Raw genomic sequence first — 27,645 nt, forward strand, 5'->3', positions numbered from 1 at the left:
TCTTTTTTGTGACTACTCAATTCTCAATTAAGCTTCCCAACATCAATTTGGATCTAGATTGTGTAAATCTAGTGACCAATTTACTATACTTTTCCAAGCCTAAATTAGAAAATCTACCTAACACAAAAGTAATTTCCTCAATACAAGAATATACTAAGCAATATTCGCAAGATTTACACAAAAACATGGATAAAGACAAAATCATAATCGACCCATTACTTAAATATCATCAAATTAAAGATTTCATCAAAATCCTAGATGAGGAATTTAGCCTAACATGATCATATGAAACTCCATAATCATAAGCAAATAAGAATTCATCAATGTAATCATTGTTCAATGTAACCCAATATTAATAAGTTCAAATGCAAAAGAAATAGCAAAAAAGTTAAGAAAGCAAAACTGGTAGCCCAATTCTTGAAGCCCAATCTTTTATAATCTCTAATTCTCCTTCAATTTCAAGCTTTCTCTCTCTAGTTCTTTTATTTCTCTCTCTAGAATCACCTTTAAGTTTTGTGCATTTTTCCTCTTTTTCTTTTTGTCATTCCCAAAAACCCCATCCTTCTTTCTTTAGCTCTCTACCCATTTTCATAAACCCTACTAAAAATGGAATATTAACCCTCCATTTTTCATCAAGAAAGCTCACATGATGACACCTCATCATCCCTTTGAATGGTCATGTGAGGAGAGCATGTGAGGGAGAGGAACAATAAAGGTTGGCGTGGGAGAGAGAGCTGCATGGCATGAAGGTGAAAGGGATATACCAAATTGGCATGGGTTGAAACCATTTTTGCTGCATGAAATAGATGAATTTCAAGGACTGAAAGACAGAATGGGATGGAGCTTGCATTGGTTACACCAAATTGGTGTAGCTCAAAGCCACTACCACTACTTGGAGACGCTAAATTCGTATTGAAAAGGAGTAAGGCGTGGACCATGACATGAAGGTGTTCAAGTGGTGTGGGTATTTTGCTAAATACTCCAAAATGGCGTGGGCCTTCAATTTGGGTGTGAAGCACGGTGTAAACATCACTCTTGGCATGGAGCTATGGTATAGAGTAGCTCTTTGGCATGGAAAGCCTAATTCTGGCATGGGGCTTATACTTGATTACTCTAAATTGGTGTGAAGCTGGTTCATGCTTGCTAAAGATTTCTCAAACTTTGATTTTTCATTAAGAAAATAAAAACAACCACAATCTAAAGCTTATCTTCGAAATTCAATAAAAAGTATCAAACATAACATAAAGCTTGATTTTTTTAGCCAACAATCATTATTTATGGGTCAAATAAGTGAGTCAAATGCTAAAGGTCATATGACATGTTTTATTATTGGATTACACATAGGTTTTGGTGTTGTATAGACTATAGACATGAAACCATTATTTTTATTATGGTTTATGTACTAGAATTATGACTTCTTTATTCAATGTATTTGGGATTATGACATTTACTATAATTACTCATTTTTTATCATGATATATTAGTTATGCTTTAATGGGGAAATACATTAGTTTTATGAAAACTGTTTTCTAAAAATAGCAAAATTTCAAAAGAGTAAAAGTGAGATTGAGAGTGGAAGGCAAGTTACATGCATCACGTCCAAACATCTGCGTTGTTCATATATTATTTTGCTGTTAATGTATTATTCTTTTCCTTTGACTCTAATGATATTACGCATTCTTTCTTTCGTTATTTCTATTGTATAAATTAGATTGAACACGTTTGATATTTTGCATTTGTTTAATTATACTCTTTAAATTATTCTAGTCGATTATCTAAGAAGAACCCTAGATGTGAACTTGTCATTCACCAAATTGCAACGTTTTAATTCTAGGCAGTAATCTGACCATTATCTATATGTTTTTTCACATTCATTTCCCAAGTTCTGGAACCGTGATGATCAAGACATTTAAATCTTATGTGTTATATTGCATGAAATGTTTGACTACCCATTCCAAGAAGCATTTTGACTTTGAATGTTTAAGCTATTTGATCAAAGTTTAATCAATTTGACTTGTAAATGGGACCAAATTTTACTTTTCTATGGGAATGGATGTTGGTTTAATTCTTATACCATTATATAGAGCTCATCGACAGGAGTTCGTATACTAGTGATATGCCTAATTTTAAGTTACGATTAAGAAGTTATAATTTTGGACAGTTTTGAGCATTTTATTATTTTTATCTGTGTTCGAACCAATTTAAGTTTTTATTCTTTAGTGGAACCAAGGATTTATAAATACTTAGGGAAGCCCAAAATTTCCCTGAAAACCTAAAACCCACGTGAGCATATGTAGAGTTGCTCGAAACTAGGTCAACTCGCTTGAAATTGGGTCAACCCTTATACCCATGCCACTGCAGCTAGAATCCTTACCGAACTACTATCTTCCCTATCTTAAATCCTTTGAGCTCGAATCCAATATCTTCCTCGCCATTTGATAGATCTATTACATTAAGTTTTATCAAATTTTTTGACGAGTTTTTCAACCACTAGTGGTGAAATTAGACTAAGTTGTGTAAACCAATGTATTATCCATCTTATGTTCCAATCAAGCTTGATGCAAAAAAAAATTTTAAAAAAAATTGATAAAAAATTGCTCTAACCGTGTGCTATTTATTGTCCCATTTTGGTGACAATAAATAGTATCGCATCGAATTTAATGCCTTCATGTACTGAATTCTTGCTCATTTCATTTTTTTATTTTTATTTAAGTTTTTAAATTTTACAAAACAACCTTCAATATTAGATAAAAAAAAATGTAAAAGAATACTTTTTGTATTAAAAATGATGTAATAAATTGAAAAATTACGGTTTGATGTAACTTTTATACCATTTTGATGCAAAATTTGGTCGGAGATGCTTAGTATATCTTGTTTACTATTAAAACCCCCTTACTATTCCGGTTTTGCTCTTGTTTTCCCTTTTTTTTCCTTATGAGTCAAGCCGGGTCGAGTCGAGGCCCGGAAAGCAAACCTACCCGAGAACATCAGGATCCAGCGAGAGTTCCAATTTTCCTTCTCAATGTTTTCTCTGCTGTGTAAGCTTAACTTCAATGTCATCTCGAAGGCCAAAAGCTCTACTATGGCAATCCAAAACCTCCACAACAAATACAGGTACTTGTTAAACTCTTCCAATCCTTATTTCCTTATATCTGAAACTTCAAAGTGCTATATTCCCTTAGCTTTTCTTCCCAAAAATACAGTTTTTCCCGTACCCACTTCTGCTATTTTCTTCAATTCCATTCAATTTCACTCAAAATCTACTTTTATTCCGTTAAATTCGTTGAATTCCTCATCTGGGTCATCCTCGGTTTGTGCTCCAGCGCACCCATCTTCACAAAGTTCACATCTTTTACGTTCTTGCGGAAGTTTTAGTGATAGAGGGTTCTTGGTGAATCTGCGGTTGCTTAAGCCTAGTTTTCATGGAGGCTGTCAGTCATTGTCGACCCTGTCGTCTGATATATCTCTTTCATCCATGCTGTTAGAAAGCTTGAGTTCTAACGAGGATTCGAGAATGGGCAATCCTGGTAGTGATAGGATCAGATGGAATGCCACTCCGAAGCAAGTTTCGGAAATCATTGACATGATTAGAAGGGGTGAGAATGATTTGGAGTCCAAGTTGGATTCAATAAATGTAAGTTTCTCTGTTGCCTCTGTTTTTCAGATTTTTGGGGTGTTGAATTGTGAAAAAGTTTCTGCTTTGCGTTTTTTCGACTGGATTAGAGGCTCACAACCCAATATATGTAGTAATTATGACGTTTGTAGTTTGGTTATTGATAATTGTGGGAGATTGAATGATTTTGAAGCAATGCTTTCTATTATGAATGGCTTTGCACAAAGGGGTATTCGTCTGACCCAAAAGGCATTTGGGTTCTTAACGGTTTTGATTCTGGACAAGCCTTTGGTTATGGATTCTGTAAGAAAAGTGGTAAGAGTATTGAATGAAGTTGGTGGGTCTTGTGGAAATTCTGGAGTTCAATCCTTGATTGAGATGTTTAGCATTTTGGGATCATTTGAAATGGCCAAGTTTGTGATACAGATGACGGAGAGGAAAGTGTCTTATTACTATATGATCATTAGGGAAAAGTGCCGCAGATGTGATTTCGTAGGAGCAATGGCTATAATCGATGAGATGAGGCAATTAGGTTGTGAACCAACAGTCAACATTTACAATTATATACTTAGTACCTTATTTAAGAATAATGGAAGTGCTGAAGCTAGTAAATTACTTAAAGAAATGGAAGAAAAGAATTGTCCTCCAGATGAATTGACCTTTGAGATACTTATTTGCCACTCATGTAAACTTGGTGAGTTTGTGTATGCAAAAGAGCTTCTTGATGGAATGGTGTCAAGGGGCCTTGAACCTCGAGTTTCAACACATGTTGCCCTTGTCAAGGCTTATTTTGACATGCAGAGATATGAGGAGGCATATAACTATGTAGTTGATACAAGTTTGAAACATAGGTACTCAAGCAATATGATTTACAGTGTGCTCATAAGCCTTCATCAGAAGAAAGGAAATGTAGTGACCGCTCTAAGTGTTCTCTCTGACATGACTAAGAAGGGTCTTAGACCAAATTTTTCAGTGTATAGGAGACTTGAAAATGTTTCCAGATGTCAGGCAGGAATTTAGTCAGAGACTTGGAGAATGTGTTCTCTAGTTTGAGTTTACAATCAACCATAAAAATTGGAAGATTCTATTTGGTGAACATGTACTGTCCTTTTCTTACGCATTTTTTTGTCCCCTTTGTTTTCCAATGTCCTGTTGTGTACACTGGCAGCTAAAGAGATGAGAATCATTTTCCTCAAGACTCTCAATAGAAGAAAAGAATAACAAGATCATTTTGCACACAGATCAATTTTATTTTTATTTTTATTTTATGTGTATCCAAAGAAAAAATTCGTTGAGTTTCACGTTCAACGGTTGATCATAACAAAAATAAGTATAATATGTCATAATTCTAATTTTCTTGGCATTTATTGATTCACCCCTCCCCAGTTATCTTTCTCAGAACAGTTGTAGTATGATGTCTTAGTTTTAATTGGAACACTGGCTTTTTGGTTCACTTTTGTAGGTAGTCTTTAACTGACATTTAGTGCCTCAGGCCATTGTTTACTTGCAATGACGTATACCTAAGTATAAGGTCAATGCTTTTCGAGAGTCTCAAGCCACAGAAGGCACACTTATGTTCAAAGTTTTATCAATTAGAATCTGTAAATTGCTTTTCTATGTTTAAAAGAATTTGAAGTACATTAGAGAATCACTCATTTCAGCCTAGCTTCATTGTTTTTGTTCAACTCACATTGGCACGTAGTCTCCAGAAAATTCTAGCTACCAAACTAGCCGTGAGAATTTAATAATACCACATTCTTTAGAAACATTGTTTCTGCTAGATAACTTCCTGTTTTATTTTGATCTGTCTGTATCGTTTGTTAATGTAATGAATGCTGTATACATGCTTGCATTGTTTCTCTTTGGATACCTTTAAGATACTTGGAGGTTGTACATGCTGCAAGCTTGGAAACTGGGTCAAGCTGTGTAAAGCTTTACCTCTTTGAATGAAAAATGACCAGCAAAAGTGGAAGAGGGCAACATAATTTGTTCTGTTAGCTAGCTAAGGATGTAAATTTCAACTGGTTTTGTTTGCTGGTTATACTTGGTATCGTCTGCTGTTTTTGTGTAATGTGCTGTAACTGTTCATGTGTACTTAGAATCCAATATTTTAATGTCATCAGGAAAATTATTGTTTTTGTTAGAATCAAATATACTTGTCTTGGATAGTCATGGTTCTGTTCTTTTTCTCATTGAGTTACTTTGGCTAAACAAGATTCAAATGGGTCCAGATTTTGCACTGCTGTGGAAAAAAAATTTCATGTAATGCTTTCCTCTCTCGTAATAGACATTGGCAATGCTACCAAGTATAATGATCATGTAACATTTGTAATTTTTGACATCTTTCTGCTTGGCTTTCTTTACTATGCTTGCATATTTGTGGGTTCTGATGTGAATTTCTCATGTATCAATAATTAATTCTTCTGTTATATAATTATAGTATAAATGATAATAAAATAAAATAAAAAAACAACTCATTTGTAATCTCATCAAACAAGTACTCTACTTTCACAACAGTGCTAATCAGCCTGTCAGGAAGTACGACCATAATAAGCATGAAGCATCCATTAGAAAAGACCCGTTAACTTTTAAATGTAAGTACATGTTCTAGAAATCCAGTTGATGCAGTCTAAGTAAAAATATCATTGTTACATGCTCTAGAGAGCCAGATGATGCAGTCTAAGCAAAAATATCTTTTTACTTGTTAGTCTGGCGTGAATTTACTTTCCTCTGAGAAATCAGTTACATGAAATAAGCCTTATGGTCCATCTCGATGCCCAATTCACTCCCTAGGTTTTTCATGCTTGATTGAGTTCTTGTAAATATTTTCCATCCAATTGTGCCTGTTTGCAGCCCTTTCAAATGTGTTAGTGCTGCACAGTTCTATACAGATTTGGCAGGCTATGGAAAACTAACAAATGCCCTATTTTCTGTCAACTCCAACTTGGCATCATGAGCCTGCAGGGCAACTAAGTAATTTAAGCAGGAATGAATAACAATTCACAAATGACGTGTTAATTCTTAAGTGCAAGTACTGCCTGCTTAATCGTATTCGACCTCAGCATATACATGTAAATTAAACCAAAATGTAAATGTACTATTTCTTATTGGGAACAAGTTTTCAGAAACAAATTCAACATGCTTTCAGAGGACCATTAAGCTTCAGTAAGAAAATTGAAGGTACCGTACCTTTGTTCCCTTCGACCATGAATCAAGTGTGCTGATAACGATATTATACTCTGAAATAGTATATCATAATGTTATTAAGCTTGCTTTCTTTCATGGAAAAAAAAAATGAAAACCTAAATCAAAAACAAAACAAGACAAACAAAAAAGGAAGTAGCTCAGATGGCCAGAGGATATGCATTATTTCATGAAATATATTATCCTAGTTAACTTAAACAAATATAAAAAGAAAATAGAAATTAGCATTTTTTCTTCCAAATTAAACCTTATTTGTGGCAGACTTGGGGTCTCTTCCAAGTTTTACGTTACTTATGTCTTGCCATACCTACATACAACATGGCCACAACATCAGTACGTTCAATGTTAAGAGTTTGACAAGTAAAACAAAATAAAAAGAAATTCATAATCCATGTTTGAAGCCACGAAAACAGAGATCCAGATAATTTTGAAGAACTCAGATAGAGACATGAAAACATATTTGGGAGAGTAAAGTTGGAGCATTATCATACTATCATATTCATTGTTATCATACTATCATATTTCACTAATTTAGTCATTGCCTTATAGTTTACTACTGTAGTCTACATTGACAAAAATGAAAGTATGCTTTTAAACACTATCTTTTTTAATACAAAAGAAAAAAAAAAAAATACTAGAAGACTATCCAAATCTACCAAATCTGGACCTGCCAGTAGCTGCTGCTACTGGTAAAAATCAACATGAATAATTTTGTAATTGAAACTCTGCATGGACAAATGCTTGGTCCTTGAGATATTTGCCTGCTGGCAAAAAACCCATTTCAAAATCCCACACTAACAGAAGAAAGGGACAATTTCTGACCTTAAGAAGTGAATAAGTTATCCAAATATACAAAATAGCAAAAAGGGCGAACATAATCCCAATCTTGTTTTACTTGTCATCGGTAAAGAAACACTCACAAGGTGTCTAGAACATATTCAAATAGACGAAAAAGAAGCAAGTTGACCACCAAAGGAGGGAAAAAAAAAAATTCAGGGCTACGTTGCCATTTAACTCATTAATAGATGGTCCTACCAAGAAAAAGTTGGCAATCACCTCTTTTTGCTTTTTTTCTTTGATATAATTTCTTTGTCCTAATTCAACTCCATTGTTTTGCTTCAACTTATTCTGCACAGGAAGCTTTGTAAACCTGGTATATTGGAACAGTTCAACATCAAAACTGCTCCAAACCCTTATAAATTCAGAACAAGGATCAGTTTGAATTAATTCCAAATACAACATACAGAAGATGTTTGTATATAATATTCATTGCATGAGTTTTGGTTTCTTGTTCTCAAATCAACAACCCTTTCATTGCATATGGTAATCACTCAGCTATAAGGGCTTTCTAGAAAGAACAAAGAGAGGTCCTGAGAGTTATGCAAGGTTTCCAAAGACAAACCAGAGAGAAATAGAGTTTATAAGACCTGACCTGTTTTCTCTAGCCTTGTGTTCCAAACCACCAAGAACAGCTCTCTCCTTTGGAGGGCTCTGTAAATGTAAATGCAATGTTGGTTTGGTGGAGAAACATTAGCAGAAAATCTACTTATTAATCCAATATGAATTACGATATGCCTACCTGAACAGATTGTACACCAATTGACAGCAGTCTAAAAAAGTTGTCTACGAAATCTTGGTGATTCTGACTTGCCTTTGTATGATCACTTGAACTATGATCACTTGAACTAGTAGGAGAAGAATTTAGCAATCTGTTCCTCGGCAATGAAGTGGAACTGGAGCATGCTTCAGAAAGTTGTCTTTGTGACAAAGCATGGACGGCAGTACCCCGCCTTCCAGCATTAGATGTGCGTTGATTGCTCAAGACAAGACTGTTGTTGCTGTCTCTAATACTATTCTTATTTTTTGGAGATGGTTTTTTCTTCTCAGATGGCCGAATAGCATCATATGTAGTTTTGCAGCTTAGGTTTGTTTTGTTTCGAGCTAAAGTGGCATTTCCCTACGAAATGACAGCGTTAACTTAGTCGAACAAGATTAGATCATCCAATGTAAAATTGAAAATGAAGCATGTTAAAATCTTGAACACCACCTTACAACCTTATATTATACCTAAATAAATTAATTCAATTTCAGTGGATAATTAAAGGATATGCAGTTTATGTTCCTTGAGTTAGTTGCAGAAGATGGTGTTATTGATAGATAAACAAGAAGAACCAGAATATTTACCTTATGTTTTCTAGTCCGAACAGGTTTCTTTCGCATGCCGGTGATGTTTTCTACAGAACTCAAGGCAAGGCTTTCTTGTTGGGCAGTTTCTGAACTACCAATAGTTGAAGTAGGTGATGAAAAAGCCTCCTCTATTGAATGATTTGCAATAGAAAACAAGGACCTTTTAGTTGCTGCCATGTTAAGCCTTTCGTTGTCATTATTCCAATAATAACCAAATGGTTCTCCGGTAGCTTCTTCTTCTGGTTCATCCACAATGCCTTCTTCAAAAGAATCAAAGTCGGAACTAGTATCACTATCAAATTTTCGAATTTCATTGAAGTGTCCAAAGTTCTTTTCGCCGTCAAGAACAGTAGGTTTGGTGACATTTCCTTCGTGTGTAGTGTTAGTCCTCACATCTTGGTGAAGATCAGGTTGAATGGTTTCTTGCTTCTCTGATCGTGATGAATTCATAGCTCTAACTCTTTTATAATATTCTTCACAGCAAGTCTTCTTCTGATAAACAAATCCAAGGTCCTTGAACTTTTGGAGCCCCTCTTGTCGTTGATTGTGAGAAAAAACTAACCATTTTTCCCAAGCGACTCATTACCAAATTTTCCAAAAGATATAGAACCATCATCCAGAATTCCGTGTATCTATATGACTTGCCTAGGATGTTACAAATAGAAAGAAAATTACAGAGCAGTCATACAATAAAAAAATTTGAGAAAAAATAAAAATAAAACAAAAAGCCTTGTGGCATTAAGCGAATGTCCAGAGTTCGAATCCCATATGATCATATAATCAAAAGAAAAAAAATAAATAAATAACTTGCATTCATTTAATGGATTTAAGGTTAAGATCAATTATTATACATTCATTTGCTCCGCAAAACGTATGAAACAGTCAACTGATACTGTTTTTTCAACATTAACTTGAAATGGTCAAATGTTCCACACGTAGTTACAGATTTGCTACTAATTACAATTGTTTATTTTTTTTTTTTCTTCTACTTGTTATCCATATTAAACTATATATATATATATATATATTAAAAATAAAAAAGAGAGAGAGATTATGAGCAAACCAGTCCAAATTAATAACTAATAAAAAATGCATTCTACTCAATGATCTGACAGTTGCATTTATTTCAAACGAATTTGTAGTACCTGAGGATGATGAAGATGGTGATTCATCACATTTTCAATTAACAAACGAATTTGTATCTTGTTCAGTTTTCTCAGCAACCAAGCACACTAATTCGACTGGTCATATTAATAGCAGTAACTTATGACAAGTAATATTCATAGTGAAAACCCTTTGGAGGAAGAGATTGTTTACTTTTTGGTGGTTCTTTGCTTCGCAAGAATGTCAAGGAGGAGAACAATAGACAGAAAGTAACTGTGGGTCCTACATTCTCAATTAACAAATTCCAATATTTCCCTTGTCCAGTTTTCTCAGTAATCAAACACACTAATACGAGTGGCCATATTAATAAGCACTAAGAAAAGCAGTAACTTATGACTAATAATAGTGAAAACTCTTTGAAGGGAGAGATTGCTTACTTTTGCTGGTTCTTTGCTTCACAAGAATGCTAATGAAAGAATTCGCCAAAAAAAAATTTCTAAGGAAGAGAAAAAGAGACAGAAAGCAACTGTGGGTCCTACATTTCATTCTCACGTTCTTCGAATTTTTATTAAAGTTTTAATAGTTTAATTATATAAAATTTTGTTTCCTAAATTTGATAAAATTTGCTATAGATATCGTAGATATATAATACAACCAAATCATTTCAAGTTTAAATCCTTTCACTTTTGTTAAAAACAAAAAAAATAATAATAAGTGGAGGAGCTTAAATTTGTAGTTTGATGTATAAAATGCAAATATTATAAAAATAAAATAAAATAAAATAAAAGAGCATAAAATAAATGATAACTCAAGAGAAAAAGTGCTATTTATCGTAAGAATCTCCACTTGATTGAAGAGAAGAAAAAAATAAAAGAAAAAAAAAACTCTTTTTACTTTTTTCTTTTTTTAAACATTTATAATAATTTCTCCACTTAAGTATAAATGGCTTACCAATTAAATCAATCTTATTTTCAAACATTTATATAATCATAAGTGACAATGTGAACAAAAAACCTATTTATATAAATCACAGCCTTAGAATAATTTATATATATATATATATGATCAATATTAATAAAATAACATATTTTATTTCTTTTCTATATATATATATATATATATATTTTTGTTTCTATTTCTATTTCATTTTATTTTTTTTTATAAAAAACCACTTTTTTCATAAATCCCTATTTAATTTTAAAATTAAATCAAATTAACTTCCAAAATAAGAAGATAAATATACAGTAGAACTTCTATAAACTAATATTTATAACATTATAAAATTTATAAATTTAAAGGTGTAATTTATTTATAGATAAATATATAATTTATTGATAAATAAATATTTATTAATTTATAAAGAATTTTATATTATTTTAAAAAAAACAATTTTATTAATTATAATATATATATATATATATATATATATATATATAAAATGAAGTTGATTTAATTAGTAAATAAAATTGATAAGCTATTTATAATAGAGAAATTATCAGCTCGAACACGTGGTAAAAGAGAAAAAAATTAATAAAGATTGATTTAAAAAGATTCTGGTTGAGGTGATTAAGTAAATTATTTTTATTATATATGATAAATGTTTATATATATTTCTTATTTATTTACAAATTTAATCAAACATTAATTTGATTTAATTTTGTATCCGTATTTGCAAATGTGTGGATAAACACGTTTTCAAATTTGGGGGAAATTGATGTGTCCTTTTTTAAAGTGAACAAATGATTGTACTTCCAACTGGGGGCAGATTACCTTGTCTCTCTACATGAGAGGTTCGTTTCTCACGTTATCGTGACAGTGGGAATTTTCTAGTCTCCTTTATTCTTGTAAGGAGTTTTTCTTTTCCTGTTTGCCTATGGATGAAGTTACTACAAGTTTCCAGAAACGATTACATCTAAATACAAATGAGTGTACTACTATGGTTATTAAACGTGAAGATCAAATTGATGTGCACTCATTACATCAATGCCTTTTGGTGCAAGTTTACACCAGATCACGTTTCAATAAGCGTGCTTTTGTGGACATGATGTATTTTTTATGGCGTAATTCTTGTTTGGTGCAATTTAAAAAACTTAATGAAGCAACTTTTCTTTGTCATTTTATTACCATAAAAGACAAAGAACAGGTCTTCCAAGGTGCACCATGGCATTTTGAAAAATCATTGGTTTTGACTGAGGAAGTTTCCGGATCAGTCATCCCACGATCAATTTCTATTCAAAATGCTCTGTTTTGGGTCCAAGTCGACAATGTTTCTTTGCATTGTATGACAAAAGCTGTGGGGGAGGCGATTGTTTCTCACTTGGGTGAATGTATTATGGTTGACTTTGCTGAGGATGAGCTATGTTTTGGGAAGTTCATGCGTGTGGAAGTTTGCTTAGACATTTGGAAACCCTTACACCGAGACATGAAAATTGACATGGTTAACTAACAATCTTTTTGGGTGGAGTTTCAATATGAGAAATTACCAGACTTTTGTTTTTGTTGTGGTTTGTTCGATCACACACAAAAGGATTACTCTATGAGGGAAGACGGTCAGGGCGAACAGTATGGTGCTTCGTTGTGTGCAAATCATTCCATTACTCTAATGAGCAGTGGAAAATCTTTTAGACAACATTAGGCTTCAAAAATTGATTATTCTAATGCAGTATCTTCTCATTCTTTGGATCCTTCACACCACAATTAAGCTTACAAGAATGTAACACCCCGTCCCAAATCGCACCGGAATCCGTGCACGTTGACCGAGGTTGACCCTTGACCGAGCGGGTCAAAAGTTGACTTTTTGTTCCAGTTGACCAGGGTATCGTGGCGAAGTGAATGATGCCCCGAGTTCGTAGATTAGTAGCACGTCGAAAACGGAGCTACGGTTTGAAAGTTATGGGCAAAACAAGTTGAGGTACAAACAGTCCAAAAGGTGCCGGGAGTTGACTTTTTCTTGTGGTGTAATTTCGTTTTGACTCTTGTATGGTTGTAAAGTACTCGTCGATACGAGTTCATAGACTAGCGGCACGCTTGAATCGGACGTTTGGTTAAAAAGTTATAGACATTTGAAATTCGCCGGATACCGTAATATTTTATTATATCTGGCTTAAGTGCACAGTGACGCCACGTGTCATCACCTGATTGGTCCATGTGGAATGAACAGTGTCACATGGTGGCTTTTATTTGACAAAAATCTCGGGGAAGAGAGAGAAAGAGAGAGAGGAGAGAGAAAGAGAGAGAGAGTCCGACCGGCCACCGGAATTTTTTAAATTTTCCCGCCGATTCACCTTACATGCGCCGGCCAGACGGACGCCCCTCCCCGTTTCCGGCAAAACCCCAAAGTTTCACGGCCATTGGCCGCCAGACGCGCCCGGATCGAGGCAGCGAAGATCAGCGGCGATTTTTCCCTCCACCACCGGCCACCGCCGATTGACCCCTTTCCGGCCATTTTCCGGCCACACGCGCCAGCCAGCCCTCATCACCTCCTCAAGTCCGGCCTACCCACCAAATTTCACGGCCACCGGACCTCCGACGCGCCGGGATCGGAGCTTTTTCCGGAGAGGGGCCGAAATTCTTCAAACCCCGATTTCTCCGCCGTCCGGCCTCCGTTTGCCTCACCGCCGGTCCCGTTTGATTCCTCTCCCCTCGATCTACAAATCTGCAAAAAATCTCAGCCAACGGCTACCGCACGCACCGCCGCCGACGACGGTTGCCGGTGACCGCAGCGGCTCGCCGGAAGTTATTGTTCCGGTGAGTACCCAGTCTCACCGCCGGCCCTTGTCCACTGTGTTCGACCTCCTGAACCCGAATCCGGCATCTGTTTCCGCTAATTCGCGACGGTTTGGGAGAATTGCGGAGTTGAAACCCGAAAAGCTTTCCGGCGAGATTCCGACCACCTCGGGTCCGATCACCGGAAAGTAAGACTGAATCCGTGATCCTCATCACTCGATTCGATTCGGTATATAACTCGCAACTTTTAGATATCGTTTGGTGTTCGCTCCCCGGGTACCCATTTGAGAATTATCCGAATAAAATATTAATATATTTGGTTGGTACACTGTGATTGTTTTAGGTGCGCGTACGAGTAGTGGAGTTGATCCTGCGGAGGATCTTAGCTGATTACGCGCTTAAGGTGAGTGACCCACCTTCAAAAATATTTTGGGCAATTAATTATGTTTAATTGGTATTTAAATTATGCTCATGTGGTACGATTTAATTATTATTTTATTGTGGTTTAATTTATTTATTATGCATGAGCAAATTATATTTCGGTAATAATCGTACGTGGTTTTAAGTATTATTTACGGGCATAATTAGGTTAAATATTTTATGAAAATATTTGTTTAAATTTTATAAATTATGCCCGCGGTACTTTTATTGTTGAACCTCGTACTTCGAGAAAATTGTGGTTTATTTGTTATCGATGTTTCATACCGATTTGTTAAATAAAATATGTGGGATGGTAAGTGTGAGAATTTAATATATTTCCCACGGTAATTTTGGAAAACGGTACGGTTGATTAATAATGATTATTTTAGACGCACTCATACAGTATTGGTGTTCTGGTGTATGGACACGTGGTAGCGCGCAAGTATTATGTGGTTTAGCGCGCAAGTATTATTTCTCCCGTAGTTGCCATTGGACCGTGGGCAGGCAAGTTTGTTATTGGCCACAGCAGCCCCCCTCCTTGGCCGGGATGATGGTTTCAGCAGCGGTACTGTCGGGACGCCGAAGTGCCGTTTGCAAGTTTCTCTCTTTAACCTCCCCGCCAGTCGATGCTCGAGACGCTGGGTATCGAAGGGCATCACAGGTATATGGTGTGATGTGTCAAGTGTAATTTTCAAATAATGTTTCAAACCCCAAAGGTGTTCAAAAATTATTTATTATAATTTATTACATTTTAATTATATATTGGGGTATGTATTTATTTATTTATCGTTTATCAAATGGTTTAATCCCTTGGTTTTCGGAAAGTACGTACATTGGGTTTTGTGAAATTGTTTTAAAAGGGGAACATTTCAAACGGAGTGACTGATGAGAGTTTTGAGGGAAATTTTTTATTTCCAACAGTTATTATTATTTATTTACTAATTGTTGGTATTTATTCAATTCCCTTAATTGTTATTATTATTATTATTATTATCATTAAAGTGTTCAGTAGTTAGGGTCACTCATTGAGATGATTAGCATCTCACGTTTTCAAGTTCCGTTCCCTTAAGTGCAAGTGGTGGTAGACGTTCTTCTGGAGCGAACCAATTTTCCGCTGTTATCGTGTTTCGAGAAGTACCTTTGTACTCTTTCATTTCAGTGTATTATTTCTTTCATCTTTGTTGTATTTCTGTTGATTAGCACTTCATAAAGCTCTGTATACTATTAGGAAACTTATGTTTTATTTATGCACTGGACTGTTGTTATTGTTGAGAAGTGCTGTAAACTTGTGGAACAACTTGTAGTTTTGTGGGAGGAATAAGGGGGTGATTTTTAGAAGTGTGTTTTCAGTGCAGGTAATTTTTGGTAAGTCCTACCCTTAGGGGAGGTGCTGCCGGATTTTCCGTTGGAAGGTTCAGTGGTATTTCCCTGGGATCGGGGCTTGTCTAGGGTTCCGGGAGGAATTCTGAACGGGTACTGACAAGAAGCCTGCTGACATATCACCGTTGTCTCGTACCCAATTCCCTCCATTAGATCAATTACCATTGGTAGCAGTTTTGAAACCGTCCCTTTAGGAAGGCGGTTCTAGAATGTTGCAACTAGCTATGGAAGTTACAACTGCTGATGTGGAAATTTAATCTAAACTAGCAGGTACTACTGTGGATGACGTGACAAAAAATGCTGACATGGAATCAGAAATGTATAACACGGTGCTTTTTGCTACAGCAAATCAACCTGTAAGTAATATTCTTCTGCATTACCTCCTCCTTTGCCTCGTGTGCGGGGGAAGAATACTGCCTTTGGCTCTAAAGATTTCAGATGTTCCAATAATAAAACTACAACCACTAATAAATGCTTTAAGGTTGATTATCATAAAAAAGAAGTTTTTTCTTCCAAAGTAATAGGGTCTGGAGACTAGCCCCACTATGAACCATGAAAATACTTAGTTGGAATGTCCGAGGCTTAAGGAATCCTTGGACATTCAGAGCATTTAACCAAATGCTCAAAACTAAGGACCCTGACATTGTTTTCATTATGGAAACAAAGTATTCTTCACATCAGCTTGAGATATATCGACTTAAATGCAAATTGGGAGGATGTTTTGGTGTTGAACGTGTAGGTTTGCGCGGAGGTTTAGCCCTTCTTTGGAAATGTGAGATTAATATATCTATCAAATCTTACTCTAGTGGTCATATTGACGCTCTAGTACAGCATTCTACCAAAGGCTTGTTTCGTATGATTGGTTTTTATAGGAACCCTAAGGCTTCATCACGGCATTCTTCATGAAAATTACTTGAAAGATTAAGCTCCCTATCTAACTTGAAAGAATTTACCTCATGCTTATCTTCTTGTGGTAGAAGACTAATGAGTTGGAACAGATACAATTTTAACCATATCAAATCTCGTCTACAGCACTGTTACCAAACCTTATCTAAATTTCAGTCCAAGACTCCTACTGAGCAAAACATAAGTTCTCTTCACAATATTGAACAAGAAATTGATTGTCTGCTTGAGAAGGAGGAGATAAGATGGCAGCAACATTCTTGGTTGTCTTGGCTGCGTGTAAGGGATCATAATACTCGATATTTTCATAACTATGCAACCTCTTGGAGATGGAAAATTTTAATATGTGGAATAAGGGATGCAAATGAATAATGGGTGACTAACCAGTAGTCCATACATGCGATTTTCTGTAGTATTTTTAGTCTCTTTTTATTTCTTTAGGGTGAGTGGTGATCTTAGTTTTGGAGTTCAAGGCAGGGTCACGAAGGCCATGACTTACTCTCTTTCTAAATCATTTATAGCAGATGAAGTCAGGATTAGTTTATTCCAAATGTACCCTTCAAAAGCATCAGGGCACGATGGTCTTCTTGCACTCTTTTTCCATAAATATTGGCTAACACTGGGTGATAAATTAACTATAGCTTGCTTGCGTGTGCTTAATGATGGAGGTGACATGGGAGATATTAATCACACCCTCATTGTTTTAATTCCGTAAGTAAATGAGCCTGTTTATGTATCGGATTTTAAGCCTATCGGTTTATGTACTGTCTTGTACAAAATTATTTCTAAAACGATTGTAAATAGGCTTAAACCTCTGCTGGTGGACATCATATCAGAAGAACAAACTACCTTTGTTCCTGGCCGACAAATCACGGATAATATATTAGTAGCCTTTGAGTATATGCATATGATTGCTAAAAGAAATCATACCTTTGAAGGTTTAATGGCCATCAAATTGGACATGAGTAAAGCCTATGACCGTGTTGAATGGAGTTTCCTAATATGGATGATGCAAGAGATGGGATTTGAACAAAGCTAGATCAATTTGGTGATAAGATGTGTTTCAGAAGTTTCATACTCGATATTGATAAACGGTAGAGAAATGGGTTCTTTCAAACCTACACGAGGTTTACGTCAGGGTGACCCATTGTCCCCATATTTGTTTCTAATATGTTCAGAAGGACTGTTTGTTTGCCTTATTTCGGAAAGCTACATCCTCTTCGGTTCTTACTGGTTTGTTTGTAGCTCTCATTGCTCCTATCATTTCTCATATATTTTTTGCTGATGATACATTGTTATTTGCTTGAGCAGCTCAACATGATTGCCAAACAATTTTATGAATCCTTCACTAGGATGAAAATGCTTCGGGGCAAAAGACCAATTTACAAAAGTCAGCAATTACTTTCAGTTCCAATACTTCACAATCTACTAGGGACTTTATAACGCAATCCTTTCGGGTTCAAGGGAATGAGGGTAATAATTGGTACCTTGTCTTGCCTTCATTTGTTGGGAGGAAAAAGAAGGAGCTATTTCAATCAATTAAAACTAGAGTCTGGTATAAGTTACAAGGTTGAAATGGAAAACTACTATTCGGAGGAGGGAAATAGATCCTCATTAAAGTAGTAGCACAAGTCATTCCTACTTATAGTACGAGTTGTTTTAGATTGCCAAAGAAGCTGGTTAATGATCTAACTAGTCTTATGAACCATTTCTGGTGGGGTTTGTATGAGGGTCGAAAAAGAGTGGCATGGACAAGCTGGTTTAAGCTTACAAAATTTAAGGCTATGGGTGGGTTGGGTTTTAGGTCTTTTGAGGAGTTTAATAGAGCATTATTAGCAAAACAATGTTGGAAGATTATCAGGTTTCTAAGTTCATTGGTATCTAGGGTGTTAAAGGTGAGGTATTTTCCTTGCTGCTCCTTTTGGGAATCAAATTTGGGTTCTTAACCTTCACACTCATGGCGGAGCATTTTATAGGGCAGAAGAGTGCTAAAAAGTGGAGGGATTTGGCATATTGGTGATGGTTAGCCTGTTCAAATTTATAAGGATCCCTAGTTGCTAAGGTTAAGGTCCTCTCATATTCTATCACCTCGAGTGTTAGATGATAATTCTTGTGTAGTTAGTCTATTACTAGAGTCTGGTGGTTGGAATGTGAATTTACTAAATTCAATTTTCAATATTGATGAAGCTTCAATAATTCAGCACATATGTAACACCCCGTACCAAAAAATATACATAATTAAACAAGTTTGACCAAATTGACTAAGTTTAACCAAGTGAACAATATATGGGTTCAAGTTGACTTTTTCCATAGCCAATATTTTTTGTTTGACTGAGGTACCATTGTGTAGATCTCGTCGATATGAGTTCATAGACTGGTGGCACGCCAAATTTTGAGTTACGGATAAAAAGTTATGGTTCTAAGAATTTTTAAGCATAAGTTTTAAATCAGTGTCTAAGCCAGTCCCCAGTTTTTGTCTGTTAGTGATCCAAGGCTTTATATAAGCCTAGGTAAGCGTGTCAAACAAGAAACAAAGCCCAAAATACCTATTTCTTCCCCAAAACCTGAGAAATTCTCTCCTCAGACCCATGGGTCCGAACTGGGTCGTTTCGACCCGTTTACCGTCAAATCGGATCACTGCCGTTTTTGCCCATTTTCGGCCAACCACCACTTACACACGCCAGCCAACTAGAAAGGTCACTTGAAGGTGAGCTCAGTCGTGAAATTTCACAGCAAGAAGCGGTCGGACGCTCCCAGATCGGGCCGACGAAGTCCACGGTGGCGGGCGAGACGGGTCATTGGATTTTCTCGTTTCTTGGTCGTTTCAGGCCAACCCATACACTTTTTCCACTATTTTTGACCCCTCTGAACTCATTTCCGTGGTTATTTTGTCTAGATTCCTCACCATTTGAAAGATCCGACAACGGGAAGTTTGGCCGATGCTTCAATAGTGTTTTCCTGCCACTGGAGGAAACTTTGGACCAAGGTAAGCATACTGATGAGTTCCTTGTCTCTTGGGCTTTCCGTCAAGTTTGTGAATTTTGGAGGTCATTTGATAATTTTTTCATTTTTGGATCAATTAGTTAATTTTTGGATAAGTTGAGGACCGTGTTTGGACAAAATTGGTCAAATTAGTTAAAATTGGAGTGAATTAGTGAAATTGGATATTATTAGGACCCATCAAGTGGTTCGATTTCGAAATATTAGGCTTCGGGTGAAAATTCCCAATTTTGGATATCGGATCCTAAGGACGCGCGGTATAATTGGACTGTCCGGTGTCCAATTTATGCAATTTTGTAGTACTGTAAATTATTTTGAGACGTTTGGATTATACAATTGTCTTTGGTTTAGTCGTTTGGAGCCTGAAAAATATTTTATTATATTACAGGCACTCGAGTTGAGCCTGGAGGCGATCCTGTAAAGGAGCAGACATGAGCATCTACAGTACTGTGAGTAGTTATTAGTTTTAAAAATATTTTGGGTATATAGTATTATATATATATGTGGTTTGAGTATTTTTCTTATACCTATCGTTTGATTTGAATGTTCATTCTATGGATACATGAGGATTTTCTTTTACATATATGTGTTTTCATTTTATGTGACTTTTGATAATATTTTAAGTGATTTTCAATTTCAATGGGTCTATAAGTGGACTTGTGGTATTTAAATATCTTGGTAATTAAATTGAGGTTTTAAATCATTTTGGAAACTATTTGGTTTGAGAAAGCAGATTAAAAATCAAATGAGTTTAAGCATGATCAAATACTTCAAAATTTTTGGTGCTTATAATTGGTTTATGGTGAATATATTTTACTGTGGTATTTTTTTAGGGTCGTGAGGTGGATGTATCCTACGGTTTGCAAATTGGTACATCGTATAGTACATTGTATATGTTTGTATATATTGTTGATTGATAAATATTGTGGTGATTTTTGTACTTTCATATTTATTTGGTGGAACTGTATTTATTATATTTTATGCTCAAATGTTTATATCTTGATTTGAGACATTTCATAATATTACAATGATCATTCATTCATACTTTTGACCATCGGGTTTTATGATATTAATTGGGGTATAAGTTTGGATTTTGTGAAATGATTTTTAAACGGGGAACTTTTCAAACGAGTGGAATGAGAGGTCTTGAGAGAAAGATTTTTCAGAAATAAATCATTATTTTTCTATTATATTATGCCACTCACTGAGATTTCTGTATTTCATGTTTTATTAGGCATAGGCAGCTAGTAGCAGTCTACCTCGCGCACAGCTTATCGTTTTGTTCCTTCCACGACAGCAGCCGTATTTATCTTTCCTTTATCTACTGTTATCTTCTGAATTTATTTATTACTTATTTGTACTCCTGGACTTCGTTGATACTTTTACAATGCTCTGATTTTAGATATGAGATTCAGTAGAGACCATGGTACTTATGCATGTAGTTATGGACTGTAGTACAGTAGACCGGTTGTAGACTTTATGCTGTTGTAGATTTATTTATTTATTTATTTTATATACATATTGAGGTATTATTGTTATCGCTTGTGTTTGGTGTCCACGTTTTAAGATAAGGTTCCATTGGATATTCTCTAGGGATTGTCCAGTGGGACTTCATTAGGCGGGGCCACCCGGGGGATCCTGGGAAGGTTCCCGAGGCGGATCCTATCAACATACCTATCAGTGGGTATGGTTATTTGGACCGTTTTGCTTGGAAATATGATGCAAATGGAGTTTATATTGTCAAAATAGGCTATTGGGAAGCTAGGAAGATTGGTCTGAGCACTGCAATTAATGGACCTAGTGATGTCCGATCTATGTTTTGGTGGCATTCTCCGTGGAGATTAGATGTCCCTAACAAAGTTAAGATGTTTCTCTGGCATTGTTGTAACCACGCGATTCCTTGTTTCTACTCTTTAGCGTCGAGACACATTGGAAACAGTAGCACATGTCCCATTTGTTTTTCTACAGATGAAACCGAATTGCATGCCTTATGGTGGTGTGCAAGTGTGGTTTGGATTTGGAAACAACTTGACTTTTATTATAATCTTAAGGATGGAATATATGATTCCTTTGCGACTCTTCGTATTTGGATAGTCACAACTCTACCAGCTTCCCAATGTGAAAAGTTTGCATAGACATGTTGGTGCTTGTGGAATTGAAGAAATGCCAAGGTGCATGGAATTTTTGTTAAGCCAGACGTGGCTCTACTGGATTCAATGACACGTTTGCATATTAAGTATAAAGAGGCTATGGAAGTTTCAGTGGAAAGAAGGCAGGCTTATGTCAATCATCACTGGTCACCACTGCTTGGAGATAAGCTAAAAGTTAACGTTAACGCTTCGTTTAAATCAGGTTTTATGAAGGTTGAGATTGGCGTTGTTATCAGGAATGCTATTGGAGAGCTTATGGGAGCCCTGGCCAAACCCCTTGATGCATCATGATCTATCCTTCATGTTGAGCTTACTACCATTGGCGTGGTTTTAATTTTTTGTAAAGAAGTAGATTTCAACTATAGTGAAATCGTGTCTGACTGCGTTCTTGCAGTATGTTTGGTTAACTTTGAAATTATTGGAGAACATCTAGATCCCTATTGTTTTCTAATGGAAAAGATTAAAAGCCTTGCTTTCTCCTCATGGAAATCTAAAGTGTTTATTTAATTTCAGAGAAACTAATGTTGTAGCCATAGTCTAGCTAAGTCTAGCTAACTATACAACTGTTTTATCTTGTTAAGAGTCCTGGCTTGAAGTTGGCCCCCCGTGGCTAAATATTGCCTTACAGGGTGATATTTGTAACCTTTTTTCTTAATTGAAAATTTCCATTTTTTTTTCCTTAAAAAAATAATAAAAATAATAATAATAATAATTTGGGCGACGGTTTTGGTTAATTAAAAACAGAAAAAATAAGAAAAATAAAAATAAAAATAAAATGATTTTTGTAAACGTAAAAAAGAGAAACACGATTTCGGCTCTCAAAACCTAGCATCATCGCGACGGAGAAGAAGGGGTAAAGGAGTGTCAGATACTCAGTCCGACCACCGGACCACTCGTATCACCGAAGACTTTCCGTCTTGACTCCGCTTTATATCTACCATCAACGCAGTGGAAATCTGTACGACATCCACAAGGTTCTTGTTCATTCTGACCCTCTTTTATTCTGGATTTTTGTTTGGCTCCGAAAGCTCTACACGTTTAGTTGGCATTTTGTTAGTATGTTATCGAATTTTTCTTCGAATCGGAGTCTTTTTTTTTTTTTTTTTTTTTTTTTTAAATTGAGATATTCTTGTATGCCCTAGACCCAAGCCTCACCATCGCTCTCCCACACCTTCTAACAGTCAGTCTTCGCTCGCCGGCGATAATCCCCGAATCCACCGCGCCTTCCCATTTCCGCTGAGTGGTTTAAACCAATCTTTGTTTCTGCATTTTCTGCAAAGCGATCTCAGATTATTCACTTGCTTCCTTCAATTTTTAGAGAAGAAACCCTCACTAAGAATCACACTCTGAGAATTAGCTAGCTTTCAGGTACTTTCTCTCTTCCTGATTCTGATTTTTGCTGTGGTTTCTTGTTTATTTTGTTTGCATGTAGATTTGTTAGCTATTTGGCGGTTTTGTTTCTCGCAAATTGTGTATTTGTTTTCTGGGGTTTAGGTGCAGAATAATAAATATAGGAAGAGATTTATGCACCCATTTTGGTTTAGCACTTGATGCAGCGTGCAAAAATAGGATGAAAATGAAAAAAAAAAAAATTAAAAAAAAAAAAAAGTGGGAAGCTAGCTTAACTTGGGCAGATTTCCAAATGACTTGGGAAGTGATCTTGAATTATAATTATAGTCCGGTTTGATCCTTAAGTAAGTTAAAGAGATAATTCAGGTCATCTGGTAAGGGGCCTGAAATCTGTTTACAAAATAGAATATGTGGAGAAATTTTCTCAAAACTGTTTGTTGCAATGTGTCAAAATCAGTAATGGGTACAAACAAGCAATAGCAATGACAATAAAAAACAGTAGGGATAATTCAATAAGCAATGCTTTTTTGCAGAGGTGTGGAAGGTGGAGGACACCCAGATGGATCATTGCTTGTTTGTTTCTTTATGATTATTTTGCTTTGCATATAATTAATAAGATAGAATTTTTTTTTTTTTTTTATATTTTAATATGAATATCGAGCTTAGGGTTCACAACCTTCCTACTCATACAGAAATCAATTACAAGCCTAAAACTACTACTAAGAAGTGAAAATATCATCTTTTCTTATCAAATAAGGACTCTTCTTTAAAATGCCTAAAAAAATTGTTTGAATGTGATATGTGAAGGAGACTTTCTTATGAGTACTTACTAGTTTAAAATTTGCCACTCTGGAATTGACGTTGGGCATAGAATTTCAAAGTTGATGTCAGTGATGATGTAGTTTTGGTGAACGAGTATGGGGTATAGTATAGAGTTCTGGTGAACAAGGTTCCTGAATATGTTTGGTTTTTGGTCTCAAATAATAGTTTTTAATGTTGCATTAATTCTTTTGAGATTATATAAGTTGCTGGCTTGTAGAGTTTTGTAACTTAGTCTGTTCATAGGAACTGCCCCAATATGATGATATTATGACTGCTTGAACTTGCCTTTCTTACCAGTTTATTTATTCCACATCATCTGTCCCTGATCTCTCTTTCTTGAGATGCATAGAAAAACATTAAAAAAAAAAAAAAAAAAAGAAAGAGAAGGAAAATGAAATCCTGCATTCCATTTTTACAAGGTAAATTTATCGATGGAAAGTGGTTGAACCGGTTGGTATTCTGGCATTAACATAACTAAAAGAAACAGGTTTCAGATTTAAGTTAAAGTTGTTAGTTTCTTTTCTTTTCTTTTAATCATTTTTTTTATTGATCAAAATTGATCACTTCTTCTTGAGCTTTTCTTCTCTCTCTCTCTCTCTCTCTCTCTCTCTCTCTCTCTCTCTCTCTCTGTGTTTTCTTGATCTCTTCCAAAGAGATCAAATCTCACAGATATGAACAAAATAGTTATGCCAGTATTACAATGCATATAAACATATGTAATATGTAATGGGACTCTCATTTAGGTGGGTTAACACAATTAGAACATGTGTACTAAAAAAAATATAGGAATATAAGTATTTTTCTTTTTGTAAATTAAATACTTGTTTGGTAACTAAGATTTTGAAGGTGAATCATATGCTGTAAATATGACATCAGCTTAAATGAGTTGTGTGTGTCTATGATGTTCATTTTTAGAGTTAAAACCCAAAAATGAAAACCATGCTTTTTTTGCTTATTGCACCTAGAGTAGGAAGATTTTTGTCGCTTTGGATTGAGAACAGTTTTGGTATAGGAGTTGGCTAAGTATGAAATCTCATTTATCTTGATTCAATCCTACTGGTGTGGAATTACAACCAGTTTGTTCCCTGAGATTATATATTTAAAATATAATGTTCTTGGCCAGAACTGTACTAGCCAGTAGGTATAGATCACAACCCAAGCAAAGTCATAAGGATCAATCAAGGTTCAGAGCAAGGGCTTTCTAAGGGCACTTCTTTTTCTTCTTTTCTCCTACTTATGGAGTGTGCTGCCAGTGTAAGGGTCTGAGGAATTGTCTGTTCAGTGTTTCCTTTGATCTGCTTAGTAGTGTTTTTTGACCTCGTGATTTTCTGGATTTGGTCAGAGAATGTGATATTTGCATCCAACTTTTTTTCAATTCTCAATTCTTTGTTATGCCCTCTTCACTTCTGATATGAGGTTTCAAGCATATGTAGAATAACTAGAAAACAAAAGAAACACACTTAATTTGGTTTTGGTTTAGTTTAGTCCAATATATGAATAAACAACATTTTTAAGAGGAATGCAATTAATTTGTCTCCATTTGCCTCTTCAATTATGTGGTATATTTGGGTTACTTTTGTTATATCAGAAACATGGATGGAGATGTCCCCAACATAAAGAAATGGGTTGTGTTTTATCCGGTTTATATAAACTCAAAGAAAACAATAGCTGAAGGGAGGCGAATTTGTTTGAGCAAGGCATGTGAGAATCCCACGTGTGCTGAGATTGGTGATTGCTGCAGCCATTTCAAGCTCCCATTTGCAATTGAGGTCTCTTCTTAAAATCTAGAGATATATTAGTCCCCTCTAATGGTTGAAAATTTATTTATACAATTTTATTTTACCTTTTTATTTATTTATTTTTTTTCTGCTGCAGATAGATAAAGCATATCCACGTGATTTCATGCAAATAGGGAGAGTAAGGGTGTTGCTCAAAAAGGAGGATGGGACACTCTACAATCCAGCCATCTCTTCTCGTAAGGATCCTTCTATTACTAACTCCATAGATAAGCTGGCTTGGGAGACAGGTTTATAATTGTTTTCTCTGTCAATTTTTCCAAAAAAGTAATCAATTATTTAACAATAGTTTGGGAAGAGCAAAAATCTTGAGCATTCTTATGCCATTATCCTTGAGGGGGATGTGAAACTGGCCTACCAAAGGTAATAGTCATGTAAAATCATTATACATGACTAATATGTATTACTCTATGGACCTGCCTTAAATTCACCATTGGTGGTAATACCTCCTATGCACAAACTTCTTAGTAGAAAAATATTGATACCATTGAAACTGATAATTTGTTAGTTGAACCCTTCTGATAAAGTTTCGTTGGCTTTCCAATTTTTTTCTTCCTCCGTTTGCTCTTTTTTGCCTAAACATTGTTGGAGGGGAGGGGTCAGAATCCAACTTATCTGTGACTTTAGTTCCTCATTTTGTTTTTGCATGCCATTTTTGAAACTTATTCTCCTTTCACTTTCAGGCATTTGCAAACCATGTTAACCACATTCAGCTAGTAGTTAATTAACATGCACTGCTAAGGTTTTTGAAGTTTAATTTGTTTTCTGAAAAGATGCATGTGGTGCCTTCTGAACCTTTGAGTTAATATGGTTTCTACTGATGGCTTAGAAAATAGATTTCCTGCCTATAGTATCCTTCCATTTTCATAGGTTTTGTAGTTGGATGAGCGTAAGACAGAGGTTATTGAAATCCTGCTTTTCCAGGGTTCGCCACTATAAGGAGAGGATGCTCTGATTTGTTAACAGTCTTTCCAAATGATCAGCATTTGTTCCTATTTTTACCATCCATTGTTTTCTTGCACTACAACATCTCCCCTACTTGTTCCTATTTTTGCCATCCAATGTTTTCTTGCGCAAGAACATTTCCCCTACTTAGTGTTCTTTTTTCCTCTCTTTATAGACACACACACACACACACACACATATATATATTTCTTTTGTTGGGATGGGGGTGTTCTAAGGAATTTGTGCTGTCTTTGAACTAAAGATTTTTAATATTGTCAGATTCAGAAAGAAAGTGAAGCTCAACAAGACTTGACTTGGTTTTCCAGTCAGGCAAAGTTGAATGGAAGTTTGAAATTTTGTTGTTTTTTATTTTTATTTTTATTTTATCTTTTTAAGTTATATTCTGGATGAGATGTTGCTTCATTTGACAAACTGGCTTTTGCTTTGTACTACAGGGAAGCAGCTGATGCTCCGAGTGGCCGAATTAGTTCCAAGACATCCTGGTAGAGCTAAGAAGCAGGAGCCTGCATCTACATCAACTGCTGGATCTTCTAAATCTGGAAAGGGTGGAAAAAAGAAGAGATAGCTTAATTAACAATAATGCAGCACTGGAGTTTCCTTTGATATCAAAACTCTACCGGCGTGGATGGTCATCTCTCAACTCTCAATGGATTGAAACATTTTTGTGAGGAATATTTGAGTATGAAAGTTGGAACACTTGTATTAAAAGAAAAAACTATATGCGGTCAGTAGTGGTAGAATACATTTGATGTTTATTGGTTAACAAACAGACATTTCTTGGAACCACTTTCCCTATTGTATGTTAGAAAATGAGGCAGTTTACTCTCTTATTCACCAATAATAGTTAAATTGTAAGGTAGAGTTTAAGAAAGCTTAAGTGTGTGTTTGGGTTGCTTTTAAATCTCCATGTTAGGCTTATAGAAGAATTCTATACTAAATGTAGTGTTTGCTAAATTTATATATTTTAAATTCTTTTATAATCTCCTTCAAAAGCTAAAATATGAGGAGTAGTTAGAGGCATCAA

At 35.4% G+C, this 27,645-nt stretch overlaps 3 protein-coding genes across 6 annotated transcripts; 2 read left to right on the forward strand and 1 right to left on the reverse strand.

The window, feature by feature from the left end:
- The first annotated feature begins 2,946 nt into the window (after positions 1-2,946).
- Positions 2,947-4,855, forward strand: LOC107421429 (putative pentatricopeptide repeat-containing protein At1g53330). Its single transcript, XM_025074971.3, has 2 exons — positions 2,947-3,114; positions 3,324-4,855. The coding sequence occupies exons 1-2, from the start codon at positions 3,054-3,056 to the stop codon at positions 4,631-4,633; spliced, it is 1,371 nt and encodes a 456-aa protein (XP_024930739.2). The 5' UTR covers positions 2,947-3,053; the 3' UTR covers positions 4,634-4,855.
- Positions 4,856-6,154: 1,299 nt separating this feature from the next.
- LOC107421440 (uncharacterized) lies at positions 6,155-10,338 on the reverse strand. 2 transcript variants are annotated; one of them, XM_016030677.4, is made up of 8 exons: positions 10,150-10,336; positions 9,002-9,649; positions 8,397-8,774; positions 8,250-8,308; positions 7,874-7,967; positions 7,065-7,124; positions 6,803-6,852; positions 6,155-6,571 (listed from the first exon to the last, which is right to left on the reverse strand). In XM_016030677.4, exons 2-8 carry the CDS (start codon positions 9,452-9,454, stop codon positions 6,547-6,549), a joined length of 1,119 nt encoding a protein of 372 aa, XP_015886163.3. In that variant the 5' UTR covers positions 9,455-9,649; positions 10,150-10,336; the 3' UTR covers positions 6,155-6,546. The 2 variants fall into 2 exon arrangements, with proteins under 2 accessions (XP_015886163.3, XP_024930744.3); XM_025074976.3 differs by lacking the exon at positions 7,065-7,124 and having other exon boundaries at positions 10,150-10,338.
- Positions 10,339-22,396: 12,058 nt separating this feature from the next.
- Positions 22,397-27,603, forward strand: LOC107421433 (signal recognition particle 19 kDa protein). Of its 3 annotated transcripts, none has more exons than XM_016030667.4 (5): positions 22,400-22,661; positions 22,830-23,055; positions 25,448-25,628; positions 25,735-25,834; positions 27,056-27,603. In XM_016030667.4, the coding sequence occupies exons 3-5, from the start codon at positions 25,452-25,454 to the stop codon at positions 27,184-27,186; spliced, it is 408 nt and encodes a 135-aa protein (XP_015886153.1). In that variant the 5' UTR covers positions 22,400-22,661; positions 22,830-23,055; positions 25,448-25,451; the 3' UTR covers positions 27,187-27,603. The 3 variants fall into 3 exon arrangements, with proteins under 3 accessions (XP_015886156.1, XP_015886153.1, XP_015886155.1); XM_016030669.4 differs by having other exon boundaries at positions 22,869-23,055; XM_016030670.4 differs by lacking the exon at positions 22,830-23,055 and having other exon boundaries at positions 22,397-22,661.
- The last annotated feature ends 42 nt before the right edge of the window (positions 27,604-27,645 follow it).

This window comes from Ziziphus jujuba, chromosome 5 (assembly GCF_031755915.1).
Source record: "Ziziphus jujuba cultivar Dongzao chromosome 5, ASM3175591v1".
NCBI lineage: Eukaryota > Viridiplantae > Streptophyta > Magnoliopsida > Rosales > Rhamnaceae > Ziziphus > Ziziphus jujuba.

What these genes read in the sequence shown, in the direction of transcription:
- LOC107421433 (XM_016030670.4), top strand. Translation starts at nt 25,452, where the DNA reads ATGGATGGAGATGTCCCCAACATAAAGAAATGGGTTGTGTTTTATCCG. An exon ending in AGCTCCCATTTGCAATTGAG is followed by an intron (nt 25,629 to 25,734) that starts GTCTCTTCTTAA and finishes TTTCTGCTGCAG; the next exon opens with ATAGATAAAGCATATCCACG. An exon ending in CAATCCAGCCATCTCTTCTC is followed by an intron (nt 25,835 to 27,055) that starts GTAAGGATCCTT and finishes TTTGTACTACAG; the next exon opens with GGAAGCAGCTGATGCTCCGA.
- LOC107421440 (XM_016030677.4), bottom strand. Translation starts at nt 9,454, where the DNA reads ATGAATTCATCACGATCAGAGAAGCAAGAAACCATTCAACCTGATCTT. An exon ending in TTGGTGTACAATCTGTTCAG is followed by an intron (nt 8,309 to 8,396) that starts GTAGGCATATCG and finishes TTACATTTACAG; the next exon opens with AGCCCTCCAAAGGAGAGAGC. An exon ending in CCAAGTCTGCCACAAATAAG is followed by an intron (nt 6,853 to 7,064) that starts GTTTAATTTGGA and finishes ATACTATTTCAG; the next exon opens with AGTATAATATCGTTATCAGC.
- LOC107421429 (XM_025074971.3), top strand. Translation starts at nt 3,054, where the DNA reads ATGTCATCTCGAAGGCCAAAAGCTCTACTATGGCAATCCAAAACCTCC. An exon ending in AACCTCCACAACAAATACAG is followed by an intron (nt 3,115 to 3,323) that starts GTACTTGTTAAA and finishes TTTGTGCTCCAG; the next exon opens with CGCACCCATCTTCACAAAGT.